Here is a 14,393-nt window from a genome sequence, read left to right on the forward strand (position 1 = left end):
ATTACTAACGAAAAATCTTCTATAAACACTATGAATTGACGAAAGATTTTCTCACACTTAAAGGAAACTTAAAATATTTTTTATTTTAATCTTTATCTTGGTTTAAAAATTAAATCAATATCTAATTTTAAAAGTAAAAGTATTTTCATAACTTTATATATTTAAATAATATTACGTTAATCATTCATCCCTCTCCCATATACCAGAATATAAATTTTATATTCCCTCTCTTTACCTCCCTTCCCCTTACCCCATTAAAGAAGTCGTAATTAAGTATCAAATGGTAAATATTTAAAAATGAAACACCATTGCCCTGCACCATAAGCCGGGAGGCTTGAAACAATTCCACTTGGTTGTAAAGGAACTAGTAATAGTACAGCTGCCGATTTACTTCTTTAGGTTGTTTCATCAACCAAAAAAACATATAAGTTTAAAGTTAATACGTGCCGCTACGTGGACTTGCCCTCGTAGGTACCGGTTCAAATCTTTACTCGTCATTATTCTTAATTATTTTAATATATTATATTAATAATTTTTAATATAAAATTGTTCACATAATTTTTCTTTAAATTTTATTACAAGTTTTTTTAAAGTTAATGAACATGTCCAAGTCTACAGATTATGTTAATTTGAACAGGAATTAGGTCCGAGTTCCTTAAGTACTGACAAGATTAAATTGGATCCATGTAGAATGGGCTAATTGAGTTCAACCAAGTTAAATGTGGTTTCGCCCAAAAGTCCAGAGTACAATTCACCTGAGATGCACATTCAATACAAACGGGCTCTTGGTTGAATTCGCGCGTCGTAAGCAATTCAAAAATGAATTTGTTTAGGACAAATTTTGAATTTTTAACAAAGGGCTCTGAAAAGCAAAAGCATTATACTTCGGCTTCATTCACAAAAATACACAGTACATTTTTTTTCCCCTCCCTAACATATTAATTAATGTCTTATCTTACACGATTTCTTTAGCCATAAATGGGTCACACTGATCTTTGTGATTATTATCGGAATAATGAGATCCGAGAACGGGAAAAAATAGCCGATAAATGTGCCATAAGCCCATAACTGCATCATTTCTGCCCCCATCTTTCCACAAATTTGCTCACTGCATTGATCACACAAAGAGGATTCTCTAGATGTACAGCATGACCACAATCTGGTACGACAATTGTGTCAAATAGCTTTCGTTGCCGGTGTTGGTCAGCTATGGAACCTCTCTCGATTTCACTGCACATCTGCTGTGCAATCTCCCGGAACTTTGTATCCTTTTCTCCCACGATGAAGAGCAGTGGCGTTTGCAAGTGTTTTAAGTCATCCCACAAAGACCTATCAAGAATTAGCAAATTGTAGCTGATATCATTTCCAAGCTAGCAATTAATCCGTGGCCAAACCATAATTAACCAGAGAACACCCTTGTAATTGGAAATGACCAAACCATAATTAATGATTTTTTAGCACAAAGTATCCCAGTTTTTTTTTTTTTTTTTTTTTTATCTCCATAATAACCTTAAATTTGTTATTGCATGATTGAAAGTTTGTTTGTAAATCAGCTTGCAGAAGTATTCAAGGCTAAAAATAATAATTTTTGGACACGTTGAAGCTTACTATGGTAGGCTTGGGTGGGGTATTTCAAAGTTACTAATGGTGTAAATTTATGAAAATCTTACTGCAGGTCGATTTACATATTGGCTTACAATAGGATTTGGAGACAAAACAGAACATTAATGAAAACATGAAAGGTCTATGGGTAATCTTACAGCAAGTCATTTGACAATGGCGCTCAGAATGGTATAGAAATAAAAAAGAAAATTTAAGAGTGCAAGCTGATTGACATTATGCTATGAGAATTGGCATAGAATGACTGTTTTGCAAAGATTACAGCAGGATTTTTATGGATTTGCACTACTGTGAGCTTTGAGCCAAAAACCCTAAACCAACCACACCAGACTCTGATGTGTCTTTTTTTTTTTTTTTGCATTAAACCCTACCCAAATCAGATATATGGGTATGATCGGTTATAAAAGACATGGGGCATTCTTTTGACAATTCTCCAATCAACAAGGGTAAATTTCAGTACAATGCTTCACTAAGTTTATACATTAAAGAGAGTAGAGATATATATAGAGTTAAATAAGAAATCTAATTTAATTTCTTCATCATAGATTTAAGTGTTAATAAGTAGGATCATATTTACTAGAAAAAAATTCTAGGTAGTTAGAAAAAGATAAGCTTACAATTGCTTCCCAACGCTTAAGCTCGATAGAACATTTGCAAGACCCTGTATGTCTTTATGCCTGCTGCGAGAGCTCTTAATATGGCTGAAGTTAGGATGGCCCCTTAAGCTGAAAATGAAGGAAATATTTGTTAATTATATGCTTACAAAATTAAGATAAGCATACAAGTCTTTCCTCATATTTCAACAAAATCCATTATAAATGTAACAATAATGATACATTTTCAATGAGCAATGGGCACAATAATATGGCTGCTACAAATTTCAGATTTGGCCACAATAGAATGATGCATTTTGCTGTCCGAACAAAAAATTTAAAATATTTGAAAGAGAGGAAAGAAAATTTTATAATGATTATATAAATTTTGATAGTATGATCAGATCTGTATGAATAATACACATTTTTTATACACTGACCTGAAGCATGAAATAGCAAAACTAAAATACTGACAAAATAAAGTGATCATCTAACTGTTCTACTGTGATACATTACTAAGAAATAACCTTCTCCATAGGATGCCAGAGTACCATAAATCCAGAAAGCACTCCAAACCATGTTCCACTAGAAAGTTTGCCTTTGCTTCATCTTGGGCAACACGGATTCTTTTGGTTGTTTCATTTCTTAATCCTGGGCTTCCCGAGATTATGACAGCTCCAATGACCTTCACGATTTCATTAACTTCAGTCCTCAAGGCTTGGAACGGAAAGAAGAATAAATACTTAGAATACCTTTTCTTTGTACTTGACTGCCATGTTTAATGCAATCCTGGCACCCATTGAATAGCCAACAAGAATGACCTTTCCACTAGTGATACCAGAGATCAACTTTAGCAATATATTTGCAACAGATTCAACAGATAAATCCAATCTTTGTTTAGAACTCTTATCCACTAGTGATTGTAACTTTGACTCCCCATGGCCAGGTAGGTCAATGGAAATGCAATGCACGCTAGCTGATATACTCCTTATAATTGGGATCCACTCTTCACTTGTACCCAAGAAGCCATGAAGAAAGACAACCGTTCTATTCTGCATCAATGCACACACCATTTAGCTGTAATTATGTTGGGGGAAGAACTTCAATTAATATTGTCACAACTGGAAATCTGGTGGTGTTAACTAAATATTACAAAACAACAATATTTGCCAACTGAAAACATGAAGTACAATGCCAAGTCAAGAATGAAAGTAGAAAAATGGGACTGTAAAAGCATAGAAGCTGCAGATCCAACTAAAATACTCTCAAAGAGTAGAAGTCTGACTTGCCAGCATTATTCACCTAATTTTTCATGACTTTAAGGCGCTAAGGAGTGAAATAACTTAAATGAACCAACGGCAATAGAAGAAGTGTGCTTTTACCTCGACTCTAATAAAGACAAGAAGTTAAGACATTCATGGTGTACTAGGCTTATAGCTATAAGACGGGGTATGATTTTGTTCATACTAGGATACTGGGTCATGTCCAAGCACTTCAAAAAATGAAGTATTCATTATTTTATAAAATGCAGCAAATATTGGTATACTGTGTCATGTCCAAGTACTTCAAAAAATGAAGTAGTCATTATTTTATAAAATGCAGCACATATTAGTATACCGTGTCATGTCCAAGTACATCAAAAAATGGGGTATTCATTTTTCAATATTTTATAAAATGCAGCATGGTTTCATTGTATACATTATACTAGTTTCCTGTACCAAACTGTTCCCCTCCACAAAGGTAGGTACATTAGATTATTTTTGTTGATATTCCAAAGACACTTTCCATTTGACCAGCATAGTAAACGTCACATTCTCATGTCAAAGAACTGAAATGAGGAAGGGGGATATAAGTGAAAAGGGGAAAGAGATACAAAAATTATAATTATAACTAAAAAAACATTGAAGCAAGTTATTATACTAGGTGTCCACTACCATTACACCTTTAGGAGGCAAGTAATGGAAATGGGGTTACAAATGACTAGAAGCAAGAAATCTTGGTACTAGATATATAAACAATCTACATTTTTACCCACTTTACCTTTTCTTTCTGTCTATAATTAGGGAAATACTTATTCTAATGAAAAACCAGCTCATCTATTGAAAAATAATAGTGCATATATTCTTACGTTTAGGTTTTGACCAACTTTCAGAAACTTGAATGAACAGCTAAAAAACTCTCCATCAACTTCAGTTTGATAAGCACTAGTTTGTTCTTCGGAGTAGCTTTTCTGAATATTTGCTTTATTGATTTGCACAAGCTTTAAAAAATTCTCAGCTTTCTCGACAGATGCTACCAGTCTGTACCTATCCGATGACATGCAAATATCTATGCCACTGGAAGTTACATCTTCCTTCAGCCAACGATATGTTCCAAGGCCATGGGCTATTGCTGCATTTAATTCCCTTCCCTCTATTTTGCAAACTGCAGCATTCTGCCTCTCCAGATAATATGCAAACTGTATATACACCGACAAACTCACACTGCTTTCAAATGCGCTACTGACAATGGCTATCTTCTTATGCAACTGAGCCCACTTTGCTACTGTAGCTGCATTTTCAAATCCTCCAAGAACACTCGGTTTGATAACCTGAGAAATCAAAATGGACTATTATAATGCAACTAATGCAATTAGACAATTCCATTTTACCCCAAGTTTTACTCACAATAGCAACAATTCCTGGATGAGCGAACTTTTTAAGTCCATGAAAGAGATCTCCCTTAAGATTGTCAATTGTCTCATCTAGTGCTACTGGCAAACTGCTTTCATCGCAAAATTTGAGAATATCCATTTCCCTATTAACAGGTTCCTGAAACAATGAAGGTGATTGATTGGAAGATATAAAAGAATACTCAAAGCACAGTTACAAATATTCCTCCCTGATAACAAAAAAAACCACATTGAAAAATTTGCAATGCCATTGCAATCCCACATTGTATGTTTTTATCTGAAGAAAATGAAGAAAGAGATACACCCCAAATGTAGTATTGGCATATAAAAAAAATCAGAGAATGGATGGTAGTCGAAGAAAGATACATCTTGTCTGGGAATGGCAGATTGGCACACTTTTTCTGTTACATTAGTTGAACATTTCTAACAATTTCCAAAAAAAAAAAAATAGAGGGTTATTGCTTCTGTTATCCTTCATTTTGCAATGCTGTGCTAAAATAATGCTATGTTTGCTTTGTCTATGGTAAAAGACAAACATATCAGAAGATTCATCTAATTGCCTGGGAATGACAGACACATTTCTGTTACATTAGCATCAATTGGATATTTCTCTAAGAATCTTCAAAAAGAAAAATAGGGTATGCTTGCTTCCATATTATTATGTCTGTACCAAAATAATGTTTGCTTTGTCAGTGGTAAAAGACCACGTGCAGTCATCAGAGGCAATGCATACCTTATTACTTCTTCTTCTATGTTTATAGATAAGTAAACTTGATCCGACTTCTTAACAAAGCTGATGCATGTTGTATATATACTACACCGTTGGTGGAAAATTATAAGGTCATGTCCATGCTATCAACATTAATGACAGAACAAAGATAGAATGCTCAAATTATTATTTGGAGGCAATACTGTGATAAATCAAGAATGAGAAATACTTCTTGTTTTCTGTTGTTGGGTTGTATTCATAGGTCTAATGAGAAGTATCATTAAGCGATATTTCATAAAGAACATTAATCGCTCTTTTAGCAATCTTATAATTCATTATTTTTTAATCACAGGCGTTGATCCAGTATATGGATCAATGACTTATTCATCTGATTTGCATGTTTGTTATCTTCCACATTTCATGGTATACCCCATGCAACATTCCTTAATCTTCCACATTGCAGCCATAATTAAAACAAATTCCTTCCTGAATAATGGACTCTCAAAAAGGCATATGGTAAGGCAACAACATTTAACAAAGTATTGAAGAAATACCCTTTCAGCATTCTGATAGTTTGACTTAGGTTATACATAAGACAGGAAGCATCGCACATTCTGGTCATGTTGATTCTTGCTAAGAGCAGTGATGATTGAAAAGATGGCCAATCCTAATTGGTATCTATCCTTTGTGTAAAAGTAAACTGTTATATCGGACCTCCAACAAATTCCAAAAGGAACACCACTTTTGATACTCAGGAATTTTGTCATTTTTTATAATTTGGGTTTGTGACAATGTCATACCTCAATGAATTGCAAGTGGAAATGTTTTACACAAGATCCAAATTGCAATGCCTCCTCATATGTCCACTTCCGGTTTGCATCAACACGGATGTTGATTTTGTAACCAACCACTTGCCTGATGGCTCTGATGACTTCTACATCTTCAAGAGGATTTTTTCTTCGTGCTACCTGTAGAACTTCACACATTCTTGACATCTAACAATAGTAAAACATTCAAATTTGCTAGGCGTGAAAAACAAATCAGTAAATATTGCAGAGAGGCTATTATTGGTACAATCAGGCCAAGTAGTATTATGCTATTTCAGCTAGTAAGTATGCAAAAATGATATGGTTCTTTCTCTTCAATTGCCTCTTCCATGGTGCCACATAGGTATGTACTGACTCCAATAGACTTGGATTCGCAATTGCGCCCCTCTACATGGCCTCTCTTGTGAACCTTGATGACAAGGAGCTGAGAGCTAACCTTGTGAGGCTCTGATGTAATATGGGCACACCATGTTCTTTGTGAGTTCAATTTCTCCAATTAATCCTCGAACACGGTAGGTGCTGGCATACTATCCTGATCTGAGATTATTTTGGAGTATAGACTGGCTGCTAATTCTGTTGGCAGTCTTTCACAAGGAAACCAAAATTGAATAGCTTGACATTTATACTATAAAATAAGCAAACTATTGTGTACCTAAAAATTAAGACCAATAGGAATTAAAATGCTGATGCAAAATCTCAGTTGGTAAAACATACCATTTCAGTAAGTTTTTTTCTTTAGAAACCATGGGTTGAAATCTTGTGCAATGCTACGTAACACGATGCTACCTTACATAATTAAAATATATTATTTCAGTAAATTATCCAAACCCCTAATTGATCGGCACGAGTGGTCAATCCAATGTCAACCTTCCAATCATATCATCCCGAGTGACTCTATGACACACATCTCTATGCAGAAAGATCAAGTAATGTGTTTGTTATTTTTTTTAACCTTGTTTCTCCAAAATTATTTAATTGATTATCTAATTACTATATTCTTTTTTTTGTTACGAAGTAACAAGTAGAAAAAAATTATATAAGTAAAATTTTATGTGAACTTATTTTGACACACATTGATGATTGAAGTAAAATTGTTTTAGTAAAAACAATTTTCTAATTGAGATAGTGTGATTAGTAATAGTTTTATTTTCAAAAGTTAAAATATTTTATAGCTTCTCGTTCTGAAATTTTACTATAAAAGACTTTGTTAATTGGTATAGACTTATATTTGAAGTTATTTGAATTATATTTTAAGTTATTTGAATTCATCTTGGCATTATAGGGATGTGCCAATGCATGTCGAGTGATGACATGACACAACATCAACATTATATTGTTCCAGTCAAGATTGAAACTACCTTATGACACAGGATATTAAACCTGGTAGAAACCTCATCAACTAGCTGAGACAACAGTCTCATATATTACTTTGTTCAAACCAATAGGAAACACTGCTAATGTAAAATTATCTCTTGCTAAAGATCACAACTATTATTATTCAAATTTGGATATCAATTTATAGTACCTTCAGTTTTATTGTGTTGAAACCCTCGTCAACTAATTGGTACACAACATCAGCTATCTCTTTTGGTGAACCACTATGATCAATGAGAGCACAAATCTCTATCTGTTTTGGACCATCATTACCATCTGCATCCAACAGAGGTTCAACTGAGGAGCTCCCATAACCAGAGATCACATCAAAGAAACTGGATGCTTCATTCATTGCCAGGGTATTGAGGATAGCCATCTCCAATCCACACTTAACACTTGGAAAAATGGATGAGGCCTGGGATAAAAATATTATTAATACAAGAGTATTTACAAAACAAGAACAAGATAGTACTAAAAAAATGTGGTATATAGATATTTGTATACACAACTGGTATTGCTAAGGATCTCCAAATCCATTCAGAAAATGAGCCTCTGAGCAATGGAATAAAACTTATGTTTGATCCTACCAACTTATGCACCAAGAACCTTAACTGCTCCTCGACATCTAAAAGATCCTCTGCATGGATTTCAATTGGGGCAACCTGTTGAAATTATTAAAAGTAAAATAATTACAACATTAGTCTAAGAAAAATATCCTTACAAAACCTATTTTCTTCTTTTAATTGCGAAAGATGACTAACATATATACATGAAAAGTAGAAAGATATGACAAAATATTGTTTATCAGTGAAGGGAGAGTATGTATGAAGCACCCAAAAATCTCATGACAATAGTTTGATTGAAATTAATTTTTTGAGTCAGTATATTTAAATAAGAATAACTTCGGAATTAATAACAAACCTCGCCCAATCCTACAATATTATTGTCCAAATATATTCTTAGGATAAAGCCTTCATGGAAGAAACTCTCCATTTCACCATTTAATAAACTTGAAGTCAGTGGAGCACAAAGTTGGATTCTGTCACAAACATAAAAAATATTCATAACATAGGATCTCAATCTAATTCTATGATCAGAGACATATAAGATCAATATAATAAAGGGCAAGCACAAAAGAAAATGCATAACAGACTTGCCTATACAATGAGTATTCCACCTTGTGGATTTTGTGGGTAAAGAGGCGATTTTCCATGTTTGTTAATAAGAAGTTCAGTGTCTTATTTGCAGCTTCAGAAGAAAATTTGTTTATTATTCTACAACAACATTAACAAAAATTTATTATTCTGAAGGGAAAACAATCACAAAATCTCAGTCCTTTGAAAATGGAAATAATTATATTATTTTTTAAAAAAAGAGACTATCTTGGCAGGAAAAAACCTGTGAAAATTGGCATTTTCCACAATACTACTCTCGACTTCAATCACGCAATCATACTGCTCCTGCTGAGATTTGGATAAAGCATTTTGAAGTTCAGACATCGTCCGCACTAAAAAATGTTTCACACTACAAAACCAAACAACTGATAAGCTGAACAAGTAAGCAACTAAATGATGAAACAGAGTAAGAGACTAGATGTTACTTTGAGAAAGAATATACAAAGCATTACCTATGGGCAGTACAGAGTCTTTTTATTGAGATATTATGACATGTGTAGAAGAACTTGTTCAGTACATCAGGATTAGCTCTTTCTGCAACTGGTAAAAGACTGAAAATTCCACCACCATGATTGTTTATTACAACAACAGTTAAGGGTTTCCGCTTCACCCTATAAGAAGAAATACAATTAAGAAAATTTTTGATTGGGGTGGCTAATAAGAAAAAAAGGGAGAATCAGTATTCTATCAAATTTCCAAGCGGAGCTTAAAATGCTGGTTCAATTGTGGATTGAGAGACATGGATTGCCCAATTTCAGGACTAAAGGTGACTAAGTGGTACCCAAATCCAATTGTTAGAAATAATCAAATATGGATAATGGATTTGTAATTACTATAAAGATATTTCTGGTTATTATATGATGGTTTGATCCCACCACATTACTGCCTCCATCTCCACCTCGGGATAATTGCAATGGTATAAATATAAATGTTGTCCAATGACTATACAGATATTTTTAGGTATCATATGTTGATTTCAGCCTATAATACCTCTCCCACCTCATCGAGGTTGCCTTTCATACTCCGTCCACCTCTACCCTTAATTTATTTTATAGCACTGAAGATATTTGATCTTCATGGCAACACACTACGCTGCTAGATAAATACAACCCATGGCAGTGTAACTACCTTGGATATATAGTCTATGGTGGGGAGATATGCAGGTGAAGCTACATATTGCCAGTGCCACTCCTAGGCCATTAAATATCTTCATCATCAAGCTATGTATCTCCCAACTATCTGTGGAATACTTCTAAGCCATTCAATATAATTTTTGTTTAGGCATCATTGTCTAAGTTACTACTTGGAATAAAGAACATGTTTCATGGGATTCATGTCACCCTAAAGAATAGAAACTACTTAATGGAAGGTTTCAGAACTAAATGAGATTTTCATGATATTCAAACAATATTGCCTATCAGTTGTTATTCTTGAATAGATAGGTCAACACCTTTCATTAAGAATTGCCAAGCCATTTGTATCATGAAGAAAAGATACATCACCAATCAAGCAAAGTACCTGAACAAGAGCAATATAAACAGCATATCAATCTAAGAGGAGATTGCTTATTTCACTAACTTTTAATGGTAGCATCTTCATTAGTTATCTATTAAAGCAACTAGGGCTTCCATTAGATTAAATAAGCAAATCTAGGTCGGATTTGAGCAAGTTGAGCTTAAATCCCTAAGAAGCTATTAAGTTTAGATTTGTGACAATTGAAAAGTACACCTCAAGCAGAGAATCAATTGTAGTGGATGGGCCAATTGCATCTTAAGTATTTGCGGCATAGGATAGGATAAATTTGTGTTCTTCAATTAGTGATTTCATTGGAATACAATTTACAAGCATTTGGTGGGTGATATTGTGAGAGATACAAACCAAAAGTTGTAATTTTACTCGAATGAATAGAACAATGAGATGAAGTGCCTCTAATAATATTCAGGCAAAAATAAACTAGCTGTGCTTGAAATAAAAAAAAAAACAGAAACAAACAAAATAATATTTTAAACCAAGTAGAAATAAAATAGGATGAAAACAAATATCTTAAATCAGCATGTATTATGGGATCAGTTTATTTTAAATTGGTTTGTTTTTATTTGCACCATTTTCCCATGCCAAAAGGAATTCAAGTCAAAGTGAGTAAATTGGAAATCATAATTAGTTCTTCCTATGATGAGCATAAATACAAACCAGTTCATTGAGGGAAGTTATTAGGGGAGACAATTTTGTAACGGTAACTACATCCTTAATATGTAGGGTTTTAGAGGGGAGTGAGGACACCAAACTTGAACAAGCATGAACCATGGCTTGCGACACCAAACTTGAACATCAACAGACAAATACAAAGATCAGAAAGTTCCACAGTAAGATAGTAAATACTTTATGTTAAGAATTACACTAATTTTAATTTAATTGAAAAAAATATATAGACCATTGTTTCATAACATGAAACGGGCTTGTGGAGCAACCAAGAAGTTCCTTGGAGGTACTTTTATGAAAAAATTCAGAATGTATGCATAAAATATCAATCATTCTCTGCCTCCTTTTTTTAGGCACAATAAACAGGTAGATCTAAAAAAAATATCACAATTGAAATTGAATGTGTATAGCAAGGTTGTCAAAATCGAGATTTTACGTTGAAACGGAAGGGAGTTGTAGAATCGTAAACTCGTAGTATCATAACACGAATCGTAAGTTTCTACCAAAATGTAAAATTATATATAAACATATATATACTCATAGAAAATAACATAGATAAGATTAATAACCTCAAAAACACATTAAACATTTGATTAAACTAAACATTTATAAGGTCTTCTACAATCCACACATAAAATAAGTCATAAGTCACAAATTTTAGATAACATATAAGTCTACAACATGAAAAATAATAGTTAAGTTCTAAGCTTCATAAATTCATGAATTCATAATCATCCTCCATGTGTTCTTCATCTCCAGCATCCTCCATGACATCTCCACCTTCTTCAACTGCATCATCATCATAACTAGGCAGCTCCAAATCATCATGAGGTGCTCCACTACTAGGTCCTTCTTCAACTAGAACCAAATCTTCATTTGAAGCATCCAAATCTAAATTTTCACTATCATCCACAATCCAATCATCATCAGAAGCTAGGTCATCAATGCTATAGTCATTGACTTTCCTCAATTCCTTCTTCTTGGCAAATTTTGAATTAGCCATCACAAAGACTACGTCATTCATCGTTTTGCCTTCAAACGATTTCTTCTCTTAGTGTGGACCTAAATAATAACAAAATCAATTAACACATACTCATATAATCACATACAACTAGGTAATTTCATTCGAGAATGAAATGCAATACCATCTCAAATGCACTCCAATTCCTCTCACAGCCAGATGAGCTACATGTCAAGCTCAAAACACGAATAGCAAACTTTTGCAACTCAGGATGTTCATAACCATATGATTCCCACCATTGTGCTGGAGTTTTGGTTTCAATTGCACAAGTGGCTACTGCACTACCAAAGAATTTCTTTCGATATTTGAAGTCTTCCAGTTGAGCATCAATCTTCTTTACTTCTTCCATACTTTCAACCATCCTTTGTAGACAATCATATATTCCTCTTTTCACTTCAAAGTCAGCTTTAAAATTAGGACTGTAATGAAATTGAGGGTTAAGGTAATAGCCTGCAGCATGCAAAGGCCGATGTAGTTGATTATCCCATCTTGCATCTATAATTTCCCATAGAGGCAAGTAACTAAAGAGTGAGAAAAAATTTGAATTAGTTTCCAAGAAATTATAAATTTATACAAGTATTTAATAATTAGTAATAAATTAAGTTACCTTTTCTTAATACCATTAAAGGCAGCTTGTATCTTTTCTTTGGCCCTGTCCATTTCCTTATAAATGAACCCCATGGCAGGCTTCTCATCTGAGTCTACCAAACGAAGGACTTTGATCAAAGGATAAGCACTCCTCAAGCATGTAATAATGCTTTTCCAGAAGTCCTTATCCATTACCACATTTTCAATAACCTTTCCATCTTTAGTCTTTGCAAATTGACTAGATTTCCATTCTTTGGATGTAAACATTCTAATCAATGCTCCCTTATTGTCATTCAAGCAACCCAAAGTCAAGTAAGATGTGGCAAAACGGGTAGTGGCTGGTCTAATCAAATCCTTTTCTTTGGTAAAATGATGCAATAGAGAAATAAGCGCAGTCCTTGAATAGATGTAAGTTGTGATCTTTTTACCTCGTGCAATTGTCTCTTTATGTATTGGTATCTTTTTTTCAAAATCCTCCAACATTAAATCGATGCAATGAGCTGCACAAGGCGTCCAATATAGCCTCTTTCTCTTCCCCATCAACATCTCCCCGGCTGCTTTGTAGTTTGCTGCATTGTCTGTGACAATTTGCACTACATTCTCTTCACCAACTTCTTCAACAATTTCATCCATCAACTTGAAAATCTTGTCAGCTATTTTAGATATATCAGATGCATCAATTGACTTCAAAAAAATGGTTCCCATAGGACTATTAACCAAGAAGTTTAATATAGTCCTCCTCCTCTTATCTGTCCACCCATCAGTCATAATTGTGCATCCCATTTTCTTCCAAAATGCTTTGTGCTGCTCTATAACTTCTTTGGTACAATCAACTTGTTGTTTCAAATACTTGACTCTAATCTCATGGTAGGATGGAGGCTTAAAGCCAATACCATGTCTTGCAACCAAGTCTAGCATCTTCTTGAATTCATCACTTTTTGCCACATGAAAAGGTATAACATTATTGTAGAAAAAAGAGGCAATCCCTTGGCAAGCTTCCTCCCTCAAATTCTTCTTGAAAATGCCATTGATGGTAGTTTGACTACTCACACCCCTTTTCTTGAATAGATCAGCAGGATTCTTTGCAATTTCTCGCCTTTGTCTTTTTACACCCTCCACCTCCTCATCTTCATATTGGCCAAGAGGACTTGAATCACTTGATCTTCCTTCAATCTCCTTTGCCCTCTTTATTAAATTTTCTTGCAATGAGGATACAATTTTCCACATTTCCTTCCTTACATCATCACTAACAACCTTGCATGCTCCAACATCCTTTTGTGTTCCTGCTAAATGATGCTAAATCCCTCCATTTATCACCTTTTGACAGTATTTGCATTGCACTTTCTTTGGATTTTCATCAACTGCAATTCCATGTTTCCAACCTGGATCAGATCTATTTCCAGGAGCATTCACTGCCAATCTTTTGGAATCTGAAGTTCCACTAGTTGTGGAAGCTACGCTTGGAGTGGCTGCACCACTATTGGAGCTTGCTTCACCAGACCCACCAACACTAGCTTCTCTACTCATTTTCGTGAAATTAAAGAAGAACAAGAACACCACCACGCAGCTTCAGCTTCACCAACGACACTGCAACTCTGCAACAGCAGCTCGCGAAC

General features: G+C 34.2%; 2 protein-coding genes across 3 annotated transcripts; both read right to left on the minus strand.

The window, feature by feature from the left end:
• Positions 1 to 857: 857 nt before the first annotated feature.
• On the minus strand, positions 858 to 10,549 carry LOC122012748 (protein PHYLLO, chloroplastic-like). 2 transcript variants are annotated; one of them, XM_042569389.1, is made up of 14 exons: positions 10,420 to 10,549; positions 9,422 to 9,580; positions 9,193 to 9,318; positions 8,952 to 9,068; positions 8,716 to 8,833; positions 8,304 to 8,456; positions 7,946 to 8,209; positions 6,394 to 6,561; positions 4,880 to 5,023; positions 4,342 to 4,803; positions 2,966 to 3,265; positions 2,741 to 2,898; positions 2,238 to 2,345; positions 858 to 1,329 (listed from the first exon to the last, which is right to left on the minus strand). In XM_042569389.1, exons 3-14 carry the CDS (start codon positions 9,291 to 9,293, stop codon positions 1,074 to 1,076), a joined length of 2,349 nt encoding a protein of 782 aa, XP_042425323.1. In that variant the 5' UTR covers positions 9,294 to 9,318; positions 9,422 to 9,580; positions 10,420 to 10,549; the 3' UTR covers positions 858 to 1,073. The 2 variants fall into 2 exon arrangements, with proteins under 2 accessions (XP_042425323.1, XP_042425324.1); XM_042569390.1 differs by having other exon boundaries at positions 9,193 to 9,334.
• A 1,041-nt stretch (positions 10,550 to 11,590) lies between these two features.
• On the minus strand, positions 11,591 to 14,385 carry LOC122012749. The gene is made up of 3 exons (XM_042569391.1): positions 12,797 to 14,385; positions 12,314 to 12,710; positions 11,591 to 12,230 (listed from the first exon to the last, which is right to left on the minus strand). Exons 1-3 carry the CDS (start codon positions 14,002 to 14,004, stop codon positions 12,189 to 12,191), a joined length of 1,647 nt encoding a protein of 548 aa, XP_042425325.1. The 5' UTR covers positions 14,005 to 14,385; the 3' UTR covers positions 11,591 to 12,188.
• Positions 14,386 to 14,393: the final 8 nt, after the last annotated feature.

The sequence above is a fragment of the Zingiber officinale genome, chromosome 8A (assembly GCF_018446385.1).
Source record: "Zingiber officinale cultivar Zhangliang chromosome 8A, Zo_v1.1, whole genome shotgun sequence".
NCBI classification, from domain to species: Eukaryota; Viridiplantae; Streptophyta; class Magnoliopsida; order Zingiberales; family Zingiberaceae; genus Zingiber; species Zingiber officinale.

What these genes read in the sequence shown, in the direction of transcription:
- LOC122012748 (XM_042569389.1), bottom strand. Translation starts at nt 9,293, where the DNA reads ATGTCTGAACTTCAAAATGCTTTATCCAAATCTCAGCAGGAGCAGTAT. An exon ending in TCCACTTGCAATTCATTGAG is followed by an intron (nt 5,024 to 6,393) that starts GTATGACATTGT and finishes TCATTGTTTCAG; the next exon opens with GAACCTGTTAATAGGGAAAT. An exon ending in TTAAGCGTTGGGAAGCAATT is followed by an intron (nt 1,330 to 2,237) that starts GTAAGCTTATCT and finishes AATTCTTGATAG; the next exon opens with GTCTTTGTGGGATGACTTAA.
- LOC122012749 (XM_042569391.1), bottom strand. Translation starts at nt 14,004, where the DNA reads ATGTGGAAAATTGTATCCTCATTGCAAGAAAATTTAATAAAGAGGGCA. An exon ending in TTTAATGGTATTAAGAAAAG is followed by an intron (nt 12,711 to 12,796) that starts GTAACTTAATTT and finishes CTCACTCTTTAG; the next exon opens with TTACTTGCCTCTATGGGAAA. An exon ending in ATTGGAGTGCATTTGAGATG is followed by an intron (nt 12,231 to 12,313) that starts GTATTGCATTTC and finishes GTTATTATTTAG; the next exon opens with GTCCACACTAAGAGAAGAAA.